Source organism: Osmerus eperlanus, chromosome 12 (genome assembly GCF_963692335.1).
Source record: "Osmerus eperlanus chromosome 12, fOsmEpe2.1, whole genome shotgun sequence".
Taxonomy (NCBI): Eukaryota; Metazoa; Chordata; class Actinopteri; order Osmeriformes; family Osmeridae; genus Osmerus; species Osmerus eperlanus.
In genome coordinates, this window is record NC_085029.1 from 15,520,081 (window position 1) to 15,547,495 (window position 27,415).

Here is a 27,415-nt window from a genome sequence, read left to right on the forward strand (position 1 = left end):
CACTGACCTTTGGGTGAACAGCTCAGATTACAACCTTCAGTCTTCCTGATTTATGGGGTTCCTCAGATTGGTTTTTACAGAGAATACCCTAAATATAACTTATTTGACTCTAAGTGCAATGACATTGACAGTTCGTATCATGATTTTACAATCCACTGGATGAAATGCAATCTACTGTTGCCTCGTTTTATTGATATGTGTTTGCCAAGTGTTCTCGCAAAGTATGTGTCTACAAAATATGTTCTTCAGATAACATGTATTTTTTGTATTTTTATATGTTTTAATTTTCCACAGTTTGGTAGACTATACCATGACAAATGTTCTATCATTTCTGAGTTATTAATGTTGATATCTTTTATAGCTCTCCTCTTTCATGTTATTTTATAAATAGCCCAACTTAACTTCTAACCTTTCACTCTAGATTTCTTATTCTGCCTTAATAAGATCCTACCACATGAAGATTTATCACATCCATTTCGCAAGATTATATTTTTATCATTATTTACTAATGATAAAATTATTTATCATTAGTAAATTTTCAAAAACGCAAAAAGAAGACTCTCTTTCCAATTTAGTCTTGCTTTTTAACTCACTCTTTCGTCATCCTCCTGTTGTCAGTCCAAAAGGCATGACAGCCGTTGAATACCGGTGTTTAAAAGGAAATACAGGAAGGGGGTAAGGGATGGTAGGGGAGGGTAAGGGAGGAGAGGCACTGGCACTGGCCATAATTCCTTTCATCATTGCACTTGGACAAAACTTTGAAGTGGCATATTAAGTGCTCTGATTTGTCTTTCATGTTTCCGAGGGTGTCCATCAGACACCCTCTTTTCATCCCTGTTAATTTCCCCAAAATGACAGTAGTTTTTTGATCCTCAGCGAAACAAATCCACTGAAACTCAAAAGAGTTCCTGAGATTTGATTCTAAGGCTGGAAATGCTTCATTCATGTGTCATACAGATCTGCCTCTTTCTTTAATTTTTTTGTTTTTCTTTCTAGAGTTCTCTAAACAATGCTGTCTAGTTCCCCACCCGTGACCTCCTTTAACATTGGACTTTGACATTCAGTAATACTGTATCTTGAGCTCTCTAGAAAAAAACTGCTTTAAGTAAACAATATGACTGATATCAGTAAATTATATCGTCAAAGCTGTCAAATAAAACATTTGCCATAGGCGTAACTGTTCCTCCAGATGTAGTCATGTGTGAAACGGACCATGTGTCCTGTATTAGTTTCTGTAAATGACCATAGTGAATGACATCAAGCTCACATGCCTTGAGCTAAAGATAGCTGTCATGCAACTAGATACACCTGTTTCTTCCGTATGCACACATTTAAATGAATTTCATTCAGTGTGAATAACCACTCCTTCCACATCCTGTACATTTACTGACAAGTGACGTGATTCATATTGTATTCATTAAATCTTAATAGCCTAAGGATCTTAATTGGTGAGGATCAAATATTAAAAGAGGGTGATTTGGAACAGTTTGGAAGTAATATTATTAATAATTTATTCAATTCCTTTTTTTTGTTCTATTCAAATTCTTTTCTATTCTATGCAAGTTGAAGTCTAAGACAGATAAACACATCTTCAGTGACTTCCTTGTGTTCCTATGTCAGCTTCAGGGGCGCATGGCTGTCACTAGAGCTAGCCGGTCGTATATGTTTAACGAGGGTTAGGTCTAGTCATGGGGACCTGTCTCGACGATAAACTGCCAGTAAATTATTCCTTCAACTTGTTGACTGTTTCCATCTGTTTACTTTGGCTATGCATACTTGAGCTCCTAAGTGATGAGTATTAAGGCCAAACCGGTAACGTAATGTGTATTTCTAACACTTAATAGTTTATAAAAGCTATTGTATTACACCACAAAAAGCAGAAGAAAAAAAATTCGATATTTAAATATTATATTATTATAATATATTATATAATATATTATATAATATTTCGATGTTGGCAGTTAAAGTACTCACCTTTCCAGATATCAAGAAAGTATCAATCAATGAAAGAGCTTCAATCAGATTGAGAGAATAGAACTCAGTTCAGAACCACATTCTATCAAGACCATTCTATAACCTCCACTGTAGCCTACTGCGCACTTAACTGGACTTAGTTTTACAAATGCACTGGATACTACTGGCAGACTGAAAAGTGTTTTGCAGATTTACACTCTAGTGGCAATCTCTTCTCAAAGTGGCATGTCTTAAGTCAAGTCTTCTCACATTTTATCCAGTGCTTCTGCACCATAGTCGTTGCTTTGACATTTACATTTTACATTTAGTCATTTAGCAGACGCTCTTATCCAGAGCGACTTACAGTAAGTACAGGGACATTCCCCGAGGCAAGTAGGGTGAAGTGCCTTGCCCAAGGACACAACGTCAGTTGGCATGACCGGGAATCGAACTGGCAACCTTCGGATTACTAGCCAGATTCCCTCACCGCTCAGCCACCTGACTCCCTCCCTGCTTTGACAGTCAATTACAATCCTTTCACAGGTTCTTTGTCCTAAAAGGTTCTTACAAGATTTTGTGGAAGAATTAAGTAAAAGGAGACTTAGGAAAACAACATTTTAACGTAGCCTATTTTATTATTTTTGTGCTAAACCGTTTATAAATGTAGCTACAGTTGAATGTAAGCAAATTCATAAATAAGTGAGCATGTTCCTTAAAATTTGACTTGAGGTTGAAAGATCAGTATCAGAGGTCACGCTGGCCTAATCAGAGCAACCCGGGACAGTCCAGGGTGACTGGCAGGCCTGGCAGGGCTTCAGTGAGATCACACAACACCATCTTTGGCCTTTGGCAAGAGGTTGTGGAAATGCAGCCCAGCCCACAGAAGCTCTCAGAGACTTTGCTATATGATACTTTTGATACAGCTATTTCAGAGAAGCGTGTTCTTCAACCAGCTTTCTGACTCCCCCTGGTCACTGTCAGTTCCTCCTAACCTCAGACCAAAGACCAACATTCTCTGACCTCCTTGGCCAACAAATATCCATCCAAATAAGCTGAGTCATACGTAGCTACTGAAGGCCGTTCGTGACATTAACGGTAATCTGAGAAAGGTTTCGGTCACTTTAGGGCATTAGATTGTTTTCAAGAAGGATGTGTTCCGTTCCTTATTTTACGGTCTCTTATATTTTACAGGTGACGATTTTAAATGGTGCTTTAAAGTCCTCTTGCTTGGCTGTTTGAGTTCTAGAATTACATCATAAAGCAGTGATCCACACAGTGAAATAAGATATGAAATCCAATAAACATATAAGAAATAACAGATATCTTACCTATTGCAACAGACAGCTAAGCAAGCACAAATATGTATGTGTACTCCAGTTAAAACAGACACTTGACATGTATACAAAGTTTGATGACATGCTTCTACTGAGGTATTATAGAACTCATCACAGATGTGAGCTAAAACTGAGGTGTCTCATAAACGTGTCTTTGCATATGTCTGAAACTATATATGTGTTTCTGCATTGCAGTGCCACCAGAGGTGGAGGGTAAGTTCCCCAAAGTACATGACCGTAAATGTAGACTACTTTTTGTGTTTCCTACTCCTAAACGTCCTAATGCTGCTAAAACATTCTCCCTGTATGTTTTTGTTACCTTATGGCTGTCTCCATCTCTGCATCACCTGCCCATGCCATGCAGCAGAACAGGCAGCCCACGCAGAGGGTGAGTCCTCACACAGCTTTGCCATTTTGAATGTATTATAACGCTGTATTGTGAGTTTTCTGTTTACGTATATGTATATGGTGCACAAAAAACATCCCAATAGAAACAATCTATAGAAACAATCTATAGAAACACGTGTAGTCCTACCAGTCATATGTAAGTCAGTATTTTCACGTATATTTTTGGCTTAATTGGCATACTGAACAAAAACTCAACACATTTATTTGTGCTCTTATTTTGCTCTTAAATGAATCTATGGTCATAATGCACTAATGTCTACTAATATCTCAATGTGGTCTTTCAGGGGGTGCATCTGCTTGCTCTCTTCCATTCACTTGTCTGTCCTTAAATGTAAATGTTTTACAACTGATCCCACTTTTTTCTGCTTTTTTTGTGTGTTACAGCTCCTGCCACAGGTAACAAATAAATACATGTGTGTGCTCATAAAATGAGGCAGGACCGTTTAAGTTTTTGTCTGTGTGGACATTGGCTAAAATTGCTTGCAATTGTTGAAAATGAAACGCTTCTGCCCTAGTAGAAGAACCACCATCTGCAGAGGGTAAGACCGTGCACCATGTAAACTGCTGTGACACTGTTGCATCTGAAGTATACGTGTTTACATGTCATTGTACACAGTCCATGTGTCACTGACTGTACCCAATGAACTGTATGTGTGATTATACCCAATGTGTGTGTCAATGCATATTGATGACAATATAACTGGTCAAATCAGCCCCTGTAACTGAGGAAGGCCCTGCAGAAGGCCCTGCAGAAGGCCCTGCTGAAGGTGGTAAGGGAAACCAACATGCATATGATGTGATAAAGTGCTGTGATTCCATGCAACCAAACAGTGTGTGTAGAATGTAAAACAACGTTTGTCTTTAAAACTGTTGCTCTAAAGTGTGTGAGGTTTGAGCATAAAACAGATAAAGTGTAACCAAACACAGTACTAGTTTTGTCTTCCTGAGACCCAACCATGAATTGATGTCCACCACAGAGGACACTGATGTCCAGTTAAGACGCCATCCTTGGTTTTCTACTTATGTCACAAATGTGAAGGACCTCGGAAATGGCCATGTAACCCGAATTATTTACTTAAGTTATAGATGCATTATTTAAACCAAAAAAAGGTGTGACATACATTTTCCTTTGATATATGTTAATTTGCTCAAATGTTAATGTTAAGCCAAATGTAAACATTGTGAAAACCTTATATTTTGGGTGACCGGAGTCTAGTTTGTAAATGCATTGTTTTATTCCTTACCAATTGAGGATGAACATAGTAATAGATTTTTTAACCTAAGTCAGAAGGCTCTTTGGTCTAAGGTGAATTGTTCTCTGTAGGCTGCAGTTTGTGTGTGTGCAGAGATTAATAATTTCAGTTGCACTGTTTGTTTGTAAAAAAAAGAAGTAATAAGCAGTAAAAATTACTGCTGACGTCCTGCGTTTGCATGGTACCAAAGGTGTGAAAGTTCGTTTAATGGATAGTGTGCCTATTGTCAAGGGCAGATTAGTACCCCAAAGGGTCCCTGGGCACTGAAGCTCATGACCCCCCATCATGATACTTCATTTTTTGTAAAAAAAAAAATATATTTTATTCTAATTGGTTAATCATCAAGATCGAGGGCCAAGGAAGCCTTTTTTTATGTAGGCCCCCCCCCCACACACACACAAAAAAGAGACAATTCTCAGATCACGGAGGGCCCCTCTATGCCCAAAGGACCCTGGGCACATGCCCAGATAGATCTGGCCTTGCCTATTGTCTGTTGAATCTACTTGTTTATTATGTTCTGTTATCTGTATGTGTGTTTCCATGCACAAATGCACAATAATGAAGAGTAGCCTGGTCAGTGTTCAAATTAAGGCTTGTTTTTTTTTGTGTCGGAAACAATAAGAGTTAACATGTGTGTGTGTGCTATATCCCTGATGTTTGAATGCATGGATATATTTTGTGAAAATTGCTTCCTGTAAGGCAGTTTCAACATTTGACTTCTTTTTTTTTTATGAACAAATACCAGAAAGTGTAATTTATTTTAAGAAATGTGCACTCACTTAAATAAAAAACCATGACACATTTGTTAATGCAATTATCTAGTCACATCTGAAATTGGCCCACGTCTCATATACGATATTTAAACCTGTCAGAGTAATGTTTTTTTTCCATAGGAGACGAATCATCTGCAGAAGATGGTAAGGGACAGTTTTATCTACAACCCTGTATACTGTATATGTTCTTGTACAGTATGCATTACTCTGCATGTGATGTAACATTCACTCACCTACTTTCATAACTACTATGATCAAACCAATCACTGTATCGAGTTCAACTTACATAAACATATTGTCCTTTACTCAGTAGAGCCTAAATATGTTTCTGAGTGTATATGCTGTATTATAGTATATTTGTATGTTACATTTGTGAGTATATGCATACAAATGTTTATCATATTGTCCTGAACAATATGGCCTATGTACAGTAAAATGTTAAATAACGTGTGTGAAACGGAAAGGGATATTTGTGTGTTGTAAAAAAAAAAGAAACACTAGTACGATATATATATATATATATATACTGTATATATATATATTTAATGTACACTGTGTGTAACATATGTGTTTTAGCGGCGCCTAAACCAGTAGCAGAGGAGGGTAAGCGTAACAGAATTAATTTTATGGGAATGTACATTGTGTTATGTTTGAACTGTGTGTTCCTACCTGACAACAGTATGTTGTCCTTGAATACATGCAGCACACAGCACAGTGCATGTATTCATATCACCTGTTTCCTTTTCTGTGTTGGTTTATTTTGTTCTGAAATTACTGTATGTATATCTGTACAACACTGTAAGTGTTTGTTTGTGTATAGCAGACGCATGAGAAATACAATAAATCATACTGCTTCGGTTTGGATAAGATTGATTATGTTTTCAGAAACTGTGCTGTAGTAACCATTCAGTTTCATTTGCCTGTTGTTAATGTGTGCACTATGTTGATTGTAACTATGTCATGCAGTGCTGTTTTGGTGTGCCAACACCCAAGGAAATGACTTACAGTCAGAATGATGTGTGAAATTATCTTGGAGCTTGTTGCATGATCCTTTCTTAGTCTCTGAACATCCCTCATGAGCTTAATATACAGTAAACGCCCACGATTCTGTCTGCATACACCAGGATCCCATCACAGTAAACAACACTTATGTTGGTTAAACTGCTTCCTCAAAGAAGCCCCTCTAGAAGCCCAAAGAAGCAATATGTCTATTGTAACGTTTGATGTTTATACCACAATTTTGATGGTGCTAAACTGAATGAATATACAGGGAGTACTGAAAGAGGATGTATCTAATTATAGTGAAATAGGTCATAGGAACATTATGAGAAGAATCATTTCCTGCTTACTTTTACTTGAAATCGGAAATTGAAATTGCTTGAGTTTGTTTTGTTAATCTGATTGACGTGACTTTCGTTTTGTGTTATGTGCCCTGATTGGTGGCTTTGTTTTGTTGGAGAATTTTGCTTTGGTTTGTTTGATGGGACCTACTGAGTCAATGAACGGGGTTTCCATGCTGTGTAGATTCTTATAATTTGGAGCAGTACTTTGCGCAGTTTTATTTGAAAGGGGAGATATGCTTTGATCTTGGACATGATGGCTGTTTTGGATTGGTACAGATGTCAGAATTACAGTATGATATTGCTGTGCCAGGTTGTCAGTCATAGGTTGTGTCTCTAGGCTTGCCTTGAATCTAGGTTATTGATTGAAATATATTTAGTTTAATTCTGCTTCCTGCCAATGTTCATAGCAGGGATAGCATACTGTGCATGTTGTGCTGTGTCTAAAGACCAGTCACATGTGTCATGTGTTGGTTTGAACAGAGAGCTCAGAAACTCCTGCAACCACAGGTGAGAACATCATTTGCAAAACATTTCTATACCTGATATTTTTTTATGAATATGAATATTAAGTCTTCGATATCATTGATCATCCTAATCAGAGACGGCAGAGACTCCGGCAAGTGGAAGGTGAGAACAAAAACTTTTTGTCTGAGTGTGACGGAGAAAGAGAGGTCTGTCTCCAATAACAGTGGGACTTCAGTCTAAGTTCTAGATTTACATTTACATTTAGCAGACGCTCTTATCCAGAGCGACTTACAGTAAGTGCAGGGACATTCCCCCGAGGCAAGTAGGGTGAAGTGCCTTGCCCAAGGACACAACGTCATTTTTGCACGGCCGGGAATTGATCTGGCAACCTTCTGATTACTAGCCTGATTCCCTAACCGCTCAGCCATCTGACTCCCTAAGTTCTAGATGTATTTGTTCATTAGCCAATCAGCTGAGAGTAGAGACAAGTAACATCAGATCAGAAGAAATGACCACATCAAAGGCATAAGGGTTTACTGTTGAGTCTCTCTGGAGCTTTAAGTTCAAAAGCCCCCAATTGTATATGGAAGTCAGTAAAACTGTACAGTAAAGGGCAAAACAGTTGCATCACAGACACACACACACAGTATATAATTCTTTTGTCAGCTTTCTCCCATATAGGGAACAGACCTAGGCCCTCAATTGCCTAAAGACGTGGACCCCTACAGTGCATGTAGCTTAAACTAGGAGCACCCTTTCTGGACATAAGGTCATGTGCATCTCTTGACCTAAAGATGTAGGTCGCTTGACCCTCTCCAACTATAGGCCCTTCAGTGCATTTTTAAAGGTAGGATCCCTGTCTCCTGCCATAGGCCCTATATACCTCTTGACCCACGCACCCATGCACATCTCTGGCCTGGCCATATAGGGCTTCGACAGCTGCACAGATAAATGGTGAACCCACGTGCAGGGAAAGTGGTATGCATACAAGACTGACAACAGTCAAAATCAAAGAAGGTGAAAGACAACAGTCAAAATCAAAGATTGTTCTTGGTTATTTTAATTAGGAAGTGCAGAGAATTTAGCCCCTGAAGCTGCAGATGAAAACATCTGAATGTTTAAGTTACTTCCTTCCATTTTACAGTTCACGTAGAATAACTCTGATATCAAATGCATGGTGATTATAAGAAATTATTATGAGGTCAATGGCATTACTGCCTGGTTTGTGAAAGGAAACCATGTCAGAGTAACCATTTGACTGGTTTTCAGAAACCCCAGCACCAGAACCGCAACCTGGTGAGGCACATAGTCTATCCCTGGTTGTCATGGTTTATTCGCACCTGTTGATCCCAACTTTTGCTGTTGGTTTCAGTTGTTCCACAGAATGCTTTTGTGAATGTTCCCACATACTGTAGTTGTTCGTGGGTGTGTATGTTTGTGAGCACTTTGAACCTGTTCTATTCAGTGTTGTGGTGCCAACCACTGCAGTGTTTATCATGCGTGTTTATTTTGTGTGTTTTATAAGTATCTACAGTACACATTTCCGGATCTTGCTTTAGATGTTTTGTAAACTGTAAGTTGCAGTGTGGACCACCCGCTGACGTTGTTCTTGAAACTGTTTGCATACACAGCTCATTGTATATTGTGTATTTATAATTTTTGTCCCGTTCATTTACTGTCTGTGTGCACGGAGCCTTCGGTTGTTATGGCGACAGGATACAGAGACACTCGGAATTCTCTGATTAAGTATTTTCAAGTGCATCACACTCGCTGTACGTTTGTGGCATGTGTACGTTTGCATGTGTTGACGTTTGAGAGCGTGTCCTCAGTTGTGTCTGCCGTCACGCAGAGCCGGAGAAGACGGAGCTGAGCGGACTGTTTGTGGAGAAGCCTGAGACAGCCACCGCTGTGGCAGGTCAGAATCACATGCTCTGCCCCGGGCCAGACACATACCACAACTAAAATCAAATGCAGTCAAAATTGGCTCGCCATTGGTGACATTTTGAATCTATAGTTTGTTGGTGTTCAGGTGTGCGGCTATCAAAGTGTGGCTCTCTGAGTGCTGGTGCTGTTTTACAGGGAAGGACATTATATTCATTGCCAAAGTGGACTCATCCAAACTGACGAGAAAGCCAACCATCAAGTGGCTGAAGGGGAAGTGGTTGGATCTGTGCAGCAAGGCCGGGAAACACCTGCAGTTTAAGGAGACTTATGATAGAAACACCAAGGTGTGTGTGTGTGTGTGTGTGTGTGTGTGTGTGTGTGTGTGTTGGATGGAAGGTATGGAAGCAAATCAGTGACATCATGTTTTGAATTTTGAATGAAGGCATTGAATACTTAATATTGACATTTAAACGCCACTGAATTAGTTGGTTTTGAAATCGCCTCTTTGAAATATGAATTTATTTCAGTGTAAAAAAAATCGCTTCAAAATATTCAAGGTTTGCAAATTGAGGTTACTCATTCAAATAGTAAAATTCAGATCCTCCCCCCCCAAAAAAATCAAATCTCATTAATTGAAACATAACAAAATTCAGGCTGCTCGAATTCTAATAAAACTTGAGCCGAAAAAATCACCATAGAAGGATGATGAGTGCAGATCATGTTTACTCAAATCTTTATCACACACTCGCACACGCACACACACATAGACACACAGTGTTTTAAGTACCCTGACCCCTCTACAGATCTACACCTATGAGATGAAGATCATCAAAGTAGTAGCAGGTGATGCTGGTGGATACAGGTGTGAAGTGATCTCCAAAGACAAATGTGACAGCAGCACATTTGAGATCACTGTGGAGGGTGAGTTGGAGAGAACCTAATATGCTGTTAAGTCCCCTTTGAGAGAACAGTTGGACGACCTGCCTATGTGTGTGTGTGTGTGTGTATTCAACCCATGACATGTATCCTCTGTTGCAGCTACTGCAAAAGAGGAGGAGACAGACATTCTGTCGGCTTTTAAAAGATCGTAAGTGTGCGAGGGCTTCAAGTGACAGCCCTCTGAAGGTTTTTGTGTGTGTGTGGTGTGTGTGTGCGTGTTTGCATGTTTTAACCGACTTACATGAGTGGAAGTTTGTGTATGTGTGTTTCTGCAAGATGTGTGTTTTTATGTACGTGTCATGTGCCCGTTTGCACGCTCGTCCCTGTGTGTGTGTACGTGTGTAACGATGATGTAGCCTTCCAAGTGCGTGTGGCTCACTATGTCTTTCAGCATGTCCAAGAAGGAGGTCTGAGTTTGATTGCTTTTTGTGGCCCTGCAACACACTTGATCTGCCTGATCCAGGGTGACAAGGATACTGTTTTCATTCTCAGAGGTGCTGGAGAGGATGATGGAGACCTGGACTTCAGCGCCTTGTTAAAAGCCACCAAAAAGTGAATCGTTTTACTTTGTGCAGAATAAGTATAGACCACAGTCAAATTCAAGACGTTATTTCCTTTCCTATCATGTGGATTTTATGGTTTTCATAAACTTTTTAGACAAGACGGATACAAAATCATTTAGATACCAACCGTGTAACCTGACTTTTTGAATTCTTTCTTTTCTTCTACACCCTCTCTTCATCACCGGTAGGAAGAAGAAGCCTCAGCCGGCTATAGAAGAGAAGGATGTGTGGGAAATTCTTAAGACTGCCCATCCCAGCGAGTACGAGAAGATAGCCTTTGAATATGGCATCACAGACCTTAGGGGCATGCTCAAACGTTTGAAGAAGATGAAGACAGTGGAACCCAAGCACAGTGATGGTAAGACACGGGAGAGGAGAGGACGAAATGCAGTTGGTTTGACATTTTTCCTGGTTGTTGCAAAAATAAATATAATCTTATTTCATCTTACCCTAAGCTTTCCTGAAGAAACTGGAATCCGCCTACTCTTGTGAGAAAGGAAAGAAGATCGTTCTGTCTGTGGAGGTGGTTGACCCCAATGCCCAGGTCAAATGGTTGAAAAATGGCCAGGAGATTAAACCCTCTGCCAAGTATGCACTCAATCACTCTCATCAAACGTCAATTCAAGACAAACTTGTATTAATTGGCAGAACATTTTGAAAGCTACCTTTACTTCTAAGTCTATTTTTGGCTTTCGCAGGACCAGCTCCTGACATATAAAGTCTTATATGTATCACCTGTCTGCACCATAGCAAATTACAAGATGAAATAGATTGATTGGTCTGTGACCCCTATCTAATTCACTGTGGACTATTTGGTGACAGAGGCAAGGAGATTCCTATTGCGCTGGAAAATAGCTCTCTAAAATTATCTGTACCACAACACCATATATTCCAATGGCGCTGCCATCAACACATTTTATTTATAGGGAGTCATGATAAGGCCCTCTGAGAGATCAACATGGTGGCGAGTCCTGCCTGACTATGCAATAACTCGTGGATGAAGACTGATATCAGTTACATGTCTCAAAGTTTCATAGGAGATCCTCTTGTTTTCCTTTTGGTACAGTAGCTGCTTCATGAAGCATTTTGATCTCGAGCGCTATCTTCAGCACTGCTAGGATGAACAAAATGAGAGATCCCGTCACACAGACGTCGACATCTCTACTCCATTGCTAGTGAGAGTGTCACATAATAGGCCCTTTTCTCTGTCATGCCGAACTCTCCTGTCTCTCTGTCTGGTTAACAGGTATATCATTGAGTGCGTGGGTAACGTCAGAACACTCACCATCAACAAGACTTCCCTGGCTGATGATGCCGCATACGAGTGTGTGGTAGAGAATGAAAAGTGTTTCACAGAAGTGTTTGTCAAGGGTAGGGAAGCCGCTCTCATTCTTTCACATCCCTATTATTAAGAACTGTTTGGCATTCCTACTCGTTGAGAATTGTGCAATGTGTTTGGTATGTTATTCATCTAGCCATACACTGCAATGTCATGTATTCAATTTAATAGACACTTTTGTCAAAGTTGATGTGTGAGGGGATTTGAACCTGTGATCTCTTGATTTACTGTCAAATGCTCGACCACTGAACGATACCCGCATTGTACTTAGTCTAGGAGCAGTGTTATATCAGACAATATCGCACAGAATACTTGGCATGAACAAACGTACTGTAATGATCGCAGAGTAATAAGAGATGAAACATGAAGCTCGTGATCTGAAGTCGATTATTGTTGTCTTCTTCAGAACCCCCAATAAAAATCATCAAGCTGATGGATGACTATCACGTCGTCGTGGGAGAGAGGGTGGAGTTTGAGATCGAGGTGTCTGAAGAGGGAGCCCATGTCATGTGGTTAGTACACCATACTGACTGTGTAGCAGAAAGTCAACAGTGATTTTAGTCATGGCATTTGTAACTTCGTATCGGGGCTACGCGTGTGGTGAAAGGCATTTTTGTCCTCACTGGTTAGCATGTCCAGTTTATCTCAGGGGTCGAAAACGTGTACACAAAGCTGGGATTAGTTCTGTTCTCTCCTCAGGGCTTATGAAGATCAGGAACTCTCGAGGGATTCACAGAAGTTCCGCTTTAAGAAGGATGGGAAGAAGCACTGTCTTATCATCCAGGAGGCCACCCTGGACGACATCGGAATGTACCATGCCTGGACAAACGGGGGGCACACCAAAGGAGAGCTGGAAGTGGAAGGTACCATCTATTTTGTCAGGATTGAACTGTTAGAGGTAGGGATTGAAATACCCCCATCGCGTCTAGAATTGTCCCTCCCTCACTTCCCCCGTCTGCGGTTGCGTCTCCCAGAGAAGGAACTGGAGGTGTTGCAGAGCATCGCTGACCTGACCGTGAGGGCCGCAGATCAAGCCATGTTCAAGTGTGAGGTGTCGGACGAGAAGGTGACTGGGAAGTGGTTTAAGGATGGTGTGGAGGTTCTGCCCAGCGACCGCATCAAAATGACTCACATTGGCAGGTGAGAGACAGGGGTGGAGGCTGACCGAGGCCAATGCAGGTACAGAACAGGTTCTGGAGCACAGATGTAGAAAGAGCTCCCTCAAGGGTTAGTCAATATTCAACTTTTCTTTTTTTGTTCATTAATTTTCATTGAATTCATTAATATATAAGTAACACCACTGTACAGAAATAGCACATCTATACAAATGTCAACCATCATACTCTGTGTTTCCACCCACAGAACCAGCCTGAAACCATATTAGAAGTACATCTCATTAAACTGTTGAAGTGTTTCCTGTTTCCTGTTTCCTGTACTGGATCACATGTTCGTGTGTTTCAGGATGCATCGACTGACCATTGATGAGGTGAAGCCGGAGGATGCTGGAGACTACACCTTTATCCCAGACGGCTACGCCCTCTCTCTCTCAGCCAAACTCAACTTCTTGGGTGAGAGAAACAAAGACGAAACGAGATTCTTTGCAAAACTTTTTACCTCCTAGAGGGGAGTTAGTAAAGAGGATATGTACTGTGCATTGAACAAATAATACCTTTGATTTCAACTTCTGTCAAATTGACATGCATTGTGCCACGACTGATACATTCTCTTTTTCTGTACAGAAATCAAGATCGACTATGTCCCTCGCCAAGGTCGGTTAAAACATAGACCTGTGTATTTTTATATCACAATAGCACGGCTGTTTATGAATTATACATTGATTTTGTGTGTGTGTGTCATACAGACCCTCCCAAGATCCACCTGGACACCACAGGGAACATGGTGTCCCAAAACACCATCATCGTGGTGGCCGGAAATAAGCTCCGCCTGGATGTGGAGATCAGTGGAGAGCCTGCACCTACCGTGGTCTGGATGAAGGGAGATAAGGTGAGGGCAGGAACTCAGCCAATCAGGGAGTAGTCTGTAACGTTAGACCCTTACGTGGCCAAGCTGTGAAACCATGAAAACAAACACTGTCAAATCAAATCCATCTGCACCTGTGTTTGGAAGAAAATATGCGATACGCCACACAAGGGTCTCGTAGGACTATTTTGACCCGGAAGTTGTTTTGACTTCCTGTCTCTCAGCCAATCACGGACGTCGAGGGGCGTATGAGGGTTGAGGCCAGGAAGGACCTGAGCTGCTTCGTCATAGAGGGGGCGGAAAGGGCGGATGAAGGCAACTACAGCATCACCGTCACCAACCCTGCGGGAGAGGACAAAGCTATCCTGTTTGTCAAGATTGTTGGTAAGTCTGTCTGGGCTGAGCGGTTAGGGAATCGGGCTAGTAATCTGAAGGTTGCCCGTTCGATTCCCGGCTGTGCAAAATGAGGTTGTGTCCTTGGGCAAGGCACTTCACCCTACTTGCTTCGGGGGGAATGTCCCTGTACTTACTGTAAGTCGCTCTGGATAAGAGCGTCTGCTAAATGACTAAATGTAAATGTCTGTATCGATCACCGAACTATGATGGACACTGCGGAAAACTAAATCTCAAGAATATCCATAGTCACATGAGCTTTGACTGACGGCTTAAACCCCTCCCTCTTCTAGATGTGCCAGATGAACCAGAGAATGTCAAGTGTATCGCGGTGGGAGAGGACTGTGCCACTATTGTCTGGGACCCACCCAAGTTTGACGGTGGTGCACCAATCAAAGGTACATAGCGAACAGGAAGCGCATGACATCATTCCGCTTTTCAAACGACCCATCAGCATTCACACATGCCTGGACGTTCTTCGATGGCAACAAGCATCGTTTTAAAACATGCCTTTCTCTTTTTCTCTTCTCCAATCCCCTCTCTCATTCTCCCTCACTCAGGTTATCTAATGGAGAGAAAGAAGAAGGGATCTTCCAGATGGACAAAGCTCAACTTCGACGTGTACGAGTCGACCACCTACGAGGCTAAGAGGATGATCGAGGGCGTGCTCTACGAGATGAGGGTGTTTGCCGTCAACGGCATCGGCCTCTCCCCCCCCAGCCTCAACTCCAAACCCTTCATGCCCATCGGTGAAAAGCAACTTTCACTACATCCTGACCCACAGCATTAATTTCTTCACCACTCTTGTGTTATCTTGTTAAAACGTCTCCTTCCTCCCATGCTCACACACCCCTGCTTACCAACCTTCTCTCTCCATCCCAGCCCCGACCAGTGAACCCGTACGCCTCATGGTCCACGATGTGACAGACACCACATGCACCCTCAAGTGGCTGGCCCCGGAGAAGATTGGAGCGGGAGGCCTGGACGGCTACATTATTGAGTACTGCAAAGACGGAGGTGAGGGTGAAAGACTACATATATAACACTGTCGAATATGTATGAAAATTACAATCACTCAGCTGTCAAACGAATAGGGTTCAGTTTGATTCGAGATCATGTGTTGAGTATTGCATAATTCCATAAATATATATTATGCATATATATATATTCATAAGACGATTAAATAAATACAAATTCTAAAGCCTGAGGGACAAACCGAAGCATCTGTGTCGAAGCACATTTCTCCACGGGGCGTCTTGTTTATGTTGGCTGCAGGTACTGAGTGGGTGCAGGTGAACAAGGAACTGTGTGAGAGACAGGGCTACGTGGTGCGTGACCTTCCTACAGGGGAGAAGATCAACTTTAGAGTTATGGCCAAGAACATTGCAGGAGTCAGTCCCCCTGCATTGCTTGCCCAGTCTGTCACCATCCGCGAGATCATGGGTAAGTGTGTGTGTGTGTGTGTGTGTGTGAGTCTACACAACCATCTCCCCAAGCATCCAACAGACCTGACCTTGTTTAAACTTACCCTACATGTAAAAATATGATCTGCAGAAATTAATACATTTAGACATTCTAAATATAGTATGTGACTAGTCTGTCTCATGACAGAAATGTGTCAACTTTTGTTTTTTTTGAGCTTGTGTTTCTCTGAAAGCCATCCTTCTCCTTCCTCCAGAGTTGCCCAAGATCCGTCTCCCTCGGGATCTGAGACAGAAGTACATCAGGAAAGTCGGGGAAAAGATTAATCTGACCATCCCCTTCCAGGTTGGTTGTTTGAACAAACCCACTGACCGTCATAGAAAAGTTGGCTCTAGTCACTCAGTGCAACACTATGTCAATATCGTGGACTTGGCACAGTAATCATGAGCTCAACAGGAATAGCTATATGCAGTATCACCTATGTAAAAAAAGACATCAGTGCAAAACAAGACAAAAACAAGACTGTCCGTTTTCTGCATGTAATCAGAGCATGGTTTTCGTGTCTGACAGGGTAAGCCACGTCCAGTTGCGACTTGGTACAAGGATGGGGAACTTGTCGACGCGAAGAAGGTGGGTGTCCTCAACTCAAACGTAGATAGCATCCTCTTCATTCGCTCTGCGGAGAGAGAGCACTCTGGCAAATACGAGCTGGTCCTACAGATTGAGAACATGGAGGACAGGGCCTCTTTCGAAATTCGTATCGTGGGTAAGGAATTGAACGAGAGGACTTTTCGTTTTGTTTGTGACGGTGGTTTCAGAGATACTTGCAGCCAACCACTGTGTGTTTCTCTCCAATCAGACAAGCCAGGACCTCCTGTAGGAGTGAATGTGGCAGAGGTTTGGGGCTTCAACGCAGCGCTAGAGTGGAAGCCACCCAAAGATGATGGCAACTGTGACATCACGGGCTACACCATACAGAAGGCAGACAAGAAAACCATGGTATGAGATGGTACAGTACACAGGGGCAGAGGGGCAAGACAACTTCATTACCCAGGATGCCTAGCTTGTTTTATATACAGTACAAGGTTGAGAGACCAGTACGGGAAAAATGTAGTCCTGCAGAAAGACACTCCATGGCATGATCTGATTCTAATATTTAGTCATTTTAGCAGACGCTCTCATCCAGAGCGACTTACAGTAAGTACAGAGACATTCCCCCCGAGGCAAGTAGGGTGAAGTGCCTTGCCCAAGAACACAACGTCATTTGGCACAGCCAGGAATCGAACCGGTAAACTTAAGATTACTAGCCCGACTCCCTAACCGCTCAGCCACCTGACTCCCTAATGTGGTCTTCGTTTCCTCTCTGGTTCAGTTCTGTCTAATTCTAATGTTGCACATTTTGTCAGGCTTTGTATATTTTCCAGTCCATTTAGAGCAATCAAAGCATTGTACGTGTGTGATGATGTCACACAGACACATAATATGATGTACATTTAACATGTGGGATCATCTTTCCTGTGGGCCAATCTACATCTCTCTGCATGTCAGCTCCCTATGCCCGAGGCTATTCACATCACCCTGTTCTTACCAACATCTGATTCCAGTTTTCCTTCCTTCTCTTTGTAGCTGTCTCTCTCTCGCATTATCTCTCTCCCTTTCTCTTCTTCCCTTTAATTTTCTGTCCTTGGCTATACAATTGGAGATAAGTACTTAAACTCTCATGACAGACCTCTCTTGACAAAATAAATTATGTTGAGGAACAGAGATAAAGCAACAGACAGACAGCTTTGTCATCATCTCTCTCCCTCACAGTCTCTCTCTCTCTATCTCCCCTTCTATCTCCCTCACTCTCTCTCTCTCTCTCTCTCTCTATCTCCCCTTCTATCTCCCTCACACTCTCTCTCTCTCTCTCCCTTTCTCACTCTCTCTCACACTCAATCTCCCTTTCTCCCTCTCCCTCACTCTCTCTCTCTCTCCCTTTCTCTCTCTCACACTCTCTCACTCTCTCTCTCTGTCTTCCTCTGCTTCTCTCCTTGTCTGTGTCTTGGTCTTCTCTAGGAGTGGTTCACTGTCTACGATCACAACAGAAGACCAAACTGTACAGCCTCAGACCTGGTGATGGGGAATGAGTACACCTTCCGTGTCTACAGTGAGAACCTCTGTGGCCTGAGCGAAGAGCCATGTTTCAGCAAGAACACAGCTGCCATACCCAAGATAGGTCTGTGTGTGTCTGTGTGTCTGTGTGTGTCTGTGTGTGTCTGTGTGTCTGTGTGTGTCTGTGTGTCTGTGTGTGTCTGTGTGTCTGTGTGTGTCTGTGTGCGTGTCTATGATACGTATGAATGTGGCAGTTTAAAACACTGTACATGCATGAGTCTGTACACTATGCTTAGGCATAGTTTTCGTTTTACGTACAGTAAACGAATCTAGGCCATACCATGATTATAACTGAAGGCGGAGTCTGTCGACCTTAATCTTTGTCTGTAGTTCAGATTTCCTCATATGCATTGTTAACCAATCAGTGATGATTAGAATGTTATATCTAGGTGTGTTTTCCCCTCTGCCCAGGACTGGACTGCAACCGGGCTCCTTTCAAGGAGAAGGACATGAACGCCTGTCCTAAGTTCACACAGCCCCTGCAGGATAGATCTGTAGTGGCAGGCTATAGCACTGCCATCAGCTGTTCTGTACGAGGATTCCCTAAGGTACAGGCAGGGACCGCCAAAGCTCTGGAAGGAAGATTTCCTCTTCATGAATATTGCATTAAAGAGAACATTGTGTTCTACAACTACCCAGATCTCAGATTTAACAAGACCCACTTACAGAATGATCGTATGAAATACCTAAACGCCTAACTGTGTGATTCTGGTGTGGTTCCCTTCCAGCCTAAAATCGTCTGGATGAGGAACAGGATGATCCTGGGAGACGACCCGAAGTTCCTGATGCAGAACAACCAGGGGGTGCTGACCCTGAACATCCGTAAGCCTGGCCTGTATGACGGGGGGAAGTACTCGTGCAAGGCGGTGAATGACCTTGGAGAAGATGAAGTGGAGTGTAAGCTGGAGATACGAGGTATGGAGAACGGGGAAGGAGGGAGGAAAGAGAGAGAGATAGACAGAGATAAATATACAGTAGTGAGTGTGTGTAAGTGTATGTGTGTGTGTGTGTGTGTGAGAGAGAGAAAGAAAGAGAGAGAGAGAGAGAGAGAGAGAGAGAGAGAGAGAGAGAGAGAGAGAGAGAGAGAGAGAGAGAGAGAGAGAGACAGAGACAGAGACAGAGACAGAGACAGAGAGGGTGAGAGGGAACAGCCTGTGATTTGATGTATTGAAAAAGACACACTTAAATGATTGATTTATTAAATGAAATGAAACACACTTAGGGATATTAAATACAATAGATATCCATCTAGGCTTCAAGGTCAGTGTGTAGTATTCATTGGTAAAAAGACAAGTCAGTTGATTTGGTTATAAAATAAAATGATTAAAGATATAGTACTTAAATGTATAAAATGCTGGAACACAGAGGCGCAACTGGGTTTTATTTCATGTAACTTCTTATTCCTTACTTCTCTTCCCAGCTGTCCCAGTTGAAAAGACGGAGAAAGACTGAGAAGAATAAAAATATAAAAATTACATGAACCAAATCACAATGACGGTAGCTCTGGACAAAATACATATGTGTCTTCATCAATAAAACATACTTGAAGTGTTTATGCATCCTGTTTTATCACAATTATATAAAACTTTATAAATGAAAAAAAAAACATTTGCATTAAATAGAAAGTAGTGTAGTGAAAGTAGAGCATACTCATTGATACCAAAAACACATAAATGATGCCCTAAAACGTTATAAGATAAAATAAGATAAGAAAAAAGGAATAAAGGAATACAGCGCTACATCAGCACATCCAGTGTACTACCGAATCTCCACAGTCATTCACACCACGAGCATGGAGGATCACGTCCTACACCTCTCTAGAGTAAGTGTCCTCTCTTGTGGATTAATAGTCCTGTACTGATCAACAGCGCCACTGCCAGGACTGCCACTGCAACTGCAAGTGCTGCAATGATCCCTGAGAAGAGAGAGGGAGAGAGAGAGAGACATAGACAGAAAGAGGGAGAGCGAGAGAGAAAGAGAGAGAGAGAGAGAGAGAGAGAGAGAGAGAGAGAGAGAGAGAGAGAGAGAGAGAGAGAGAGAGAGAGAGAGAGGGAGAGAGAGGGAAGTGAGAGTCAGGGGTAATGAGGAAGATAAAGATAAGTACATCAGGCACAACTGCCCTGGGCTGCGTTTCCCGATAACGATGGATCGTAGCAACGATCGAGCAAAATAACGAAACCATCGATATTTCTTACGTGCGTTTCCCAAATATGCTCGTAAGGAGTAGGCTAATCTATGCGCTTTCAAGAGCTACGAATTTTAAAGAGATACTTTAGCTACGGTGTCTTTGGGAACGGCCCGTAAAACTAAGATTCGTCATATTATGGATTCTACGATCAATTTAGGCTTACGGCGCTTTCGGGAAACGCAGCCCAGCCTGTTATCCATCCTCAATTGGTCCAGCTCATATAGCTTTCATAACATGCACATGCAATATTTGTAAGTCACTTTGAAAACAAAGAATCTGCTAAAACAGTAAAAGGAAGATAACTGGAGCATAGGGATATAGTATGTTTGGTTAACCAGGATAGGCAGTTACTTTTCCAGGCTCATCCACTACCACAACAGGAACAACACAGCTAGACTAAGTTGCCCAACCTGTCTTTGACCACGACTCCAGAAGACCACACTCAGACTCCCAGTCATCCGTCATGACGTCCTTAACCGCCTCGGTGAACAGGGTCAAAGGGCAGGGGTTCATCTGGCAACCAGGCACGGGGGTCGGGTACGGGTCATGGGATGAGTCATTGCGGTAGTAAAAATCCAGGGAATATGATCTAGAATGTAATGAGGCAGGCCTGATCACATTCAGAAACATTCCATGGGCATTAAGTCAGTTTAGCCGATATTACATCTTGCGTAACTTACTACCAGCAACATAAACTGTACATACTGCAAGGGTAGGATTTAATTGTAAAACTTAGTGACTTAAAGAAAATAGTTTTGGTATCAACTGAGAAAACTGCTGTAATGTTTACTGAATACGAGAGGTGTGGGAACCACAGAGGTAGAACTACATTACCCATCATGCTCCTGATAGAACTCAAAGAGTTGACAGGCAGCGTAGGGAGGAAACAGGCCGTTGTAGATTTCTAGTGCAGCTTGCAGGGTGATGAGGGTGGAGTCGTGCTACAGACATCACACACAAGATAAACAAGGATGGCCTTTTTAACGTTTACATTTGTTAATTCACTGACAAGAAAATTGATTTAAATCAATCTTGGAAAATAAACATGGATAAAATCTAGAATATGCACACGTTTCTAAATGCTATTTCTCCCATTTTTTTTATGAAAGAAAAAGGTGCAGTGGTCTTTCCAGAGCTATATGTGGTACAACAGATATGTTCATCTTACTGCAGAATACATGATGAATTTGAGGCTGCTCCCTTCCTCCATTGCCTTATAGAAATTTCTTAGGATGGCATTTATAAGGACCCCTTTTAAACAAAGTGCAACAAAGCAAATAAATAACATGACATGACAAATAGCAGGAACAACCAGCCAAAACCAGTTCACAGTGCACACAATACCCAACCTTCACGCAGCGTAAGCACAGTCTGAGCCAGTAGTCACAAGCTAACATTAACATCATAACATGATTTCAAAACAACCAAATGAAGGTCTGGACTTGTCGGGGTCGAACTCTGACCTCCTGAAAGCCTTGCCTTCTCCTTTCTCTTGTGAATGAGCATGCTGTATGTGACCTCAAAGGATGACATTTCCTTCAGGGTCTGCAACACTTCCTGTGTGGCCCAGCCAGGAAGGGTCAGGTTGTGGATCTTCTGTAAGGAACAATATCATATTCAATAATAATCATTTATAAAATTGAGCCAACTGAATGATTTAATCTAGCACAATGAGTCACATGATACAGTGCGCCAATGGTTGTGATTATTGCATTTTGTGGTTTCTGTATGTCATTAGTACCTCTATTTATAGCCCCTTTTCTGAAAATAACAGATGCTCGTTTTGTATGAGCTTACTAAATCTGGCCCCTCGTTCACCTTCATACAACATAGCTCAATTAGCATTTCAATATGTTCTGTTGTGGTGTAAACAGGGTGTTGATGTGCATGCACTTGTGTGTGTGTGTGTGTGTGTGTGTGTATGTGTGTGTGTGTGTGTGTGTATGTGTGTGGGTGTGTGGGTGTGTGTATGGTTTGCAAACCTGGCATGTGAGAGTATCAAAGACTCTCCAGACTTTTCTGCCCACCAATTTGGACACAGGATAGCCAGTGTAGTTTGCAAGTTTCTGGATGAAGTTCTGAGGGTTACAATAGGTTGAACATTTTTGAGAGCTGTCGTTAGGTTGAAAAAAGTTTTGAAAGGTAAAAAAAAAAGAAAAAGAAAAAGAAAGAAAGAGGAAAACAAAAACGTTTCAAAAGGTTTAAATATATTTTTTACACATCTGAACTTGTTCTCTGTCGTCAGAATGTGACCTCCATGTTAAATGCCTAATGTCTGACACCAACCAAACTATCTCAGGTGACTCATCTGTCCAGACAGGTCAATGTATAAACAAAAGACAATCACCAATCTGGTCAACAACTGGACCTGGGCACAAGAGGTCACACATTTTGATAGCTGTCGTCAGGTTGCAAAAAAGAAAAGAAAAAGATTGTAAAATATTTTCGGAAGAAGGTTTCGAAACTTTGTTCACATCTGGACATGATAGCTGTCGCCAGTATTTGACATCCCTGTTTCATGGCTGAAAATTTCTGACACGCCAACCAAACTCTGGGTCTTTCTGCTCTGAAGCAAGAGCTGGCTATGGAATACACAAAGTGAGAGGCACCATTTTGCTTGCTGCATTCTGCATGTTGTATCACAATCTTCCACCAGGGGGCGGATGAACTCAGGAAAGGGGGGTCCAACAATTCCAGAAGCCTCTTTAATACGAAGCACGATGGGACTCAGTTTAATTAAAATCTTTTCATTGTAATTCTTGATCTAATTCAATCCTGACATTAATTAACAGCTATGAGAATGTGAGAGAAATTGCACAGAGCGGCTTTTTGGAGACGACAAAGCAACTGTGACACAGAACATCACAGCCGGGCATATGAAGTCATGGAAATAGCTAACAAGGTCTCAAAACGAACCAACATCCGACTGCATGAAGCACAATTCACTTTTTGTTTTGGTAACAATTGAAAACAACAACAGAAGCAAACGTAAGGATGGGGAATCAGGAATTTGAGCCTGAAAAACAATTTACCGTAACACAAAATCAAGTCAATATGATGAATGCAGTACATGATTGTGAAGAAAATTAGTTTTCTGTTTGTGCAGTCAACTCAGGTGTTGTGCTTTCACTATGAGATCATTTCAAAATGACCAGTCATGCATAGTTTGTTTATCATGGGTTTAAAGTACTGAAGGCTAAATACTGGAGGTTAAATTGTAACGTAATCTTAGGGGATTACTTCTTGTGCATACCTCATGGGTCTTGAGGAACGTCTGGTAGGGTTTGCTGTCAGAGACATCAGTCATCAGGTCTCTGAACCTGGGACAGTGTTTGCTTGGAGATTTCAACAGCTAGTGAAATAAAAACCAACACTTTTCATTGTATGTATTTAATTTAACTGTCAAATACACTAACGCTCTTGCTAAGGGAACTATTAGCATAGATATAATTTATTAATCCTCAGGGCTTGTTGCTAGTTATCCCCACCTACTCCCAGACATGTTCATTTGCTGTAGGACATGCATACAGAATTACAGTCACTGAGCAGAAGCATGTTGTGACAGCAGAGAGACCTCAAGACTAAAGTGCTGAACTCGTGTTAGCTATATACTTACTCTGCATGCACAGATGGGTGAAGGCCTGCCACTCGCGTGAGTGTGTGTGTCTGTGAGTGTGTGTGTGTCTGTGAGTGTGTGTCTGTGTGTATCTGCCCACCTTGTCTTGGGCTCTGGGCATGGTGTGCACTGGGATGGGCCGCCATGGTAACTGGGGCATGATGGGAGGGGCGCGTGTGTTAGGGGGGAACATGCCAGCCAGGTTGGCCTGGGCACTCATCAGGGTACGGTCATAGTCTGTACTCCGCACGTACATCTGGCGGGAAGACACCATAGAAATACAGAGTTACAATTCTAGAATAATGCATTTTTTATACAAGCTTTTTCCTTGTGTGTGAGTTCTGTGTGAGATTCCAGGGTTAGCAAGTGTCGTGGTTTATTGATTATTGGGCAGGGTGGCAGGCATATGTTTGGTACTCAGGGGTGAGAGAGAAAGGCCTAAGTCTGAGCTGTGTGATCTGCACAGCAGAGGGTTAGGGTTATGTCTTGAACTAGTCTCAGTAAGGAATGTGGAAGCTGGAATTCCGGAAGGTTGGGAAGAGGACAACAGCAGATATGGTGCCAGAGGAAGATAGAATATTCTCGAAGGAGAAAGAGGGGCCAGGGTGAGTCAGCATTATGGGAAAGTATGAGGCTGTTATGGTTTTAGGAGTTAGTAAACAGGACTCTAGGACAGTAAGAAAGGGAGGTGACAAGGGTTAGCAGCTGGGGAAACTCCTAATTGAAGGTCTTGTGGCTCAAGTACCCCTTATTCCAGGATCTAGGTCCTGGAGAGTGGCAGGTCAACCTGACCTAACCAGGGAAGTGAGGAGATACAGATGGAGGTCTCATTAAGGGATTAGGGGTCAACTGGGGGTCTGATGAGGAACTGTAACATAGAGAGAGGTTTTAAGGAGACTTTAGAGATAGGGAGTGCGCACGCATGTTGGCTTTATCGAAGATAGGTTGGCCTTGGCCAAAAGCGTGGGAAGAGGGGACCTTCTAGAAGGTTGTGAAATTATCAGGCAGGGCGGGAGATATTTATCATTTATGCTATATAATACAAAGTGCTCACATATTTAATTGCTTTTTGTGTCTACGTGTATTGCTGCTGCCGTGCTGAATAAACATCAAGCCATCTTGAGCTGAAAGATATTCTCCAATAGTCTCCAAAGACACTATTTTTGATCTAAATCCTTCTGAACAAAACTCCTTCACAAGATATGTAGGAACATGTTCACCTTTTTAAAGGGTTCTTGGAAAAGTCAATGTCGGGCCTATATCTCTGGATAATACCAACTGTATATTGCCCCTTCTACCAAAGTCAAAGTCGTGTGGCAATGTGGCAGACAGTTGACATTGTGCCTCAATCGTATCTGACAGTTGTCTCTTCTTCTTGTTTTTTTTGTTCCTAAAGTCGCGTTTTCACACTATTAAATCAACCTTGACAACACGGGAGGTGTCTGGGATGTTGACAGTTTGAAAGAGGTGACAAGCCAGAGGAAGGTACAATGTGTGCGCGCTGAGGCTTCTGCAGAACACAGATCATTAGCAACAGGGAATGACGAAAGTTGTTATTGCAGTGGTAATTGCATATTACTTAATAGTAGATGGAGGGGGGGGGGGGGCACGGAGGATGGAGGGATGCAGAGGGAGAGAGGAAGAAAAGGAGCCCGTGGAGAAGAGGAGGAGAAGAGAGGGCAAGAGTGGGAGAAAGAGCCGAGGGAGAGAAACAGATAGAAAGAGACAGGAAGGGAAAGCAGAAATCAGATGTTGGTAGAAACAGGATGAAGTGGATAGCCTTGGGGCACAGGGAGCTAACATGCAGAGAGATGTAGATTGGCCCACAGGCAAGATGATCCCACATGTTACATCATATTACGTTTCTGTGTGACATCAACTTGAGTCATGTTCCTTAACCTACACCATTTCAGACGTTTACCCACACAAAATGTTGACACAAAAACACGCACACATGCCTGCGCACGCACACACACACAGAAATATTCTTCTATATATAGTCATTGAATGTTTATTCTGGAGTGCTCTCACGACATAAATGGCCAGTTTTGAGCTCACCTCTTTGCTGTTATAGTCCTTGCTGAGGAAGTGCGCATAGCGCTTCTTCAGAAACCTGCCCAGGTCAAACTGTTGCCTCATCCCGAGCTGAGGGGAAATATGGGAAACAAGCTTTGTCTAAATAAATGACCAACATGATTTTGTGGTTCTATTCATTGATAAAAAACTGATGCATTTTCTTGTATAAATCCTCTTTCTTTCAGATAAATCCTTCTCACATTGGAACTGACGCTGAGTATTAAATGAATCAATAACTCATGATACATGAGATAGCTATTACATTCCATGTTAGTGTGTCAGTGTTTTTCTCCTCCAGTAGGGGGCAGTACCTCAGTCAGCTGTCCGAAGCCCTGGGCCCAGACTTCCTCTCCGTGAGGGTCCGTGGGATAAGTCTCAATGGGCGATCGATCGCCGTGGCGGAAAACCTTATACAAGTCACAAAGGTGGCATTACGTCATGAGCACTGAAGCCAGCTCAGTCATGACGCTGACCGTGTGACATTGTTGTTCGACACGTTGATAATAGTGTCTAAAAGAAAGCATCTCACATGCAGGGAAGGATCAACCCCTGTACTGTAGGAACAACATTGTAGTCACACAGGTACTGCTAACCGCGTGCAACTATTACAGCGTATAATTACACAAGAGATTCTGTGTGACCTTCAAATCAAAAGGTTGAGTCCACAAACTTACGGCCACGATAAATTTCTGGGTGCGACATTCAGTACCGACGATGCCAGAAAGAAGAAGCATAAAAAGCTTCTGGAACATCCACATCCTCTCGTCTTCTCTTTTGACAAAGGAAGTAAGAGAATACATTTACATTTATTACAGATGCTTCTATCCAAAGCATTGTGCAGATAGTGCAGTGGGCATTTGTTGCGTCATGGTAACCTGGGATCATTAACCTCCACATAACAGGCCATCACTGCCTTTCAGCAAGCTGTCTGACGCAAAAATAGACCTGCCTTCAGAAAAGTACTTGGTACTTAGATTAGTACCTAATCAGGACCATAAATCGTTTCAATAATGACAAATACACCTGCAAATTAATGTTGATCCAATCCGAAAGAGGAATGTTAGGTGTGACCTATCACAGGTACTGCATATTATCTTACCTTAACACACCAAAGATGTATCCAGTGCAGTGGATTTGTAGGATAAAACTAGAAATGAAAAAGGACTTGCAGTGAAACTCATCTCTATAAACAAAAGCTGAGTTAACATTTAGTGCATGTTCCACTAAAGGAACCATTGCTTTCTACATCACCTTCCTGACCTTTATATATTTTCTAAGCCCTCCTCTAGGTCTTCTCTGTGGCAGGCTTAAACCCCATACAGTCTCCTCCTC

At 42.1% G+C, this 27,415-nt stretch overlaps 2 protein-coding genes across 2 annotated transcripts; one reads left to right on the top strand and one right to left on the bottom strand.

Annotated features, from left to right (window-relative positions):
* The first annotated feature begins 682 nt into the window (after positions 1 to 682).
* mybpc2b (myosin binding protein Cb) lies at positions 683 to 19,756 on the top strand. Its single transcript, XM_062475390.1, has 32 exons — positions 683 to 695; positions 3,483 to 3,500; positions 4,080 to 4,091; positions 4,211 to 4,234; positions 5,842 to 5,865; positions 6,298 to 6,324; positions 9,379 to 9,444; positions 9,609 to 9,757; positions 10,217 to 10,334; positions 10,452 to 10,500; positions 10,845 to 10,904; positions 11,104 to 11,273; positions 11,371 to 11,503; positions 12,162 to 12,286; positions 12,661 to 12,766; positions 12,954 to 13,117; positions 13,229 to 13,394; positions 13,716 to 13,822; positions 13,994 to 14,023; positions 14,116 to 14,258; positions 14,459 to 14,618; positions 14,921 to 15,025; positions 15,188 to 15,376; positions 15,510 to 15,644; positions 15,903 to 16,070; positions 16,306 to 16,394; positions 16,620 to 16,815; positions 16,909 to 17,048; positions 18,108 to 18,267; positions 18,615 to 18,751; positions 18,932 to 19,118; positions 19,624 to 19,756. The coding sequence occupies exons 1-32, from the start codon at positions 683 to 685 to the stop codon at positions 19,653 to 19,655; spliced, it is 3,402 nt and encodes a 1,133-aa protein (XP_062331374.1). The 3' UTR covers positions 19,656 to 19,756.
* On the bottom strand, positions 19,392 to 27,415 carry LOC134030952 (testicular acid phosphatase homolog). Its single transcript, XM_062474384.1, has 12 exons — positions 27,183 to 27,415; positions 26,758 to 26,854; positions 26,395 to 26,490; positions 26,066 to 26,152; positions 24,108 to 24,263; positions 23,645 to 23,743; positions 22,374 to 22,469; positions 21,855 to 21,987; positions 21,560 to 21,642; positions 21,226 to 21,332; positions 20,802 to 20,980; positions 19,392 to 20,118 (listed from the first exon to the last, which is right to left on the bottom strand). The coding sequence occupies exons 1-12, from the start codon at positions 27,317 to 27,319 to the stop codon at positions 20,021 to 20,023; spliced, it is 1,368 nt and encodes a 455-aa protein (XP_062330368.1). The 5' UTR covers positions 27,320 to 27,415; the 3' UTR covers positions 19,392 to 20,020.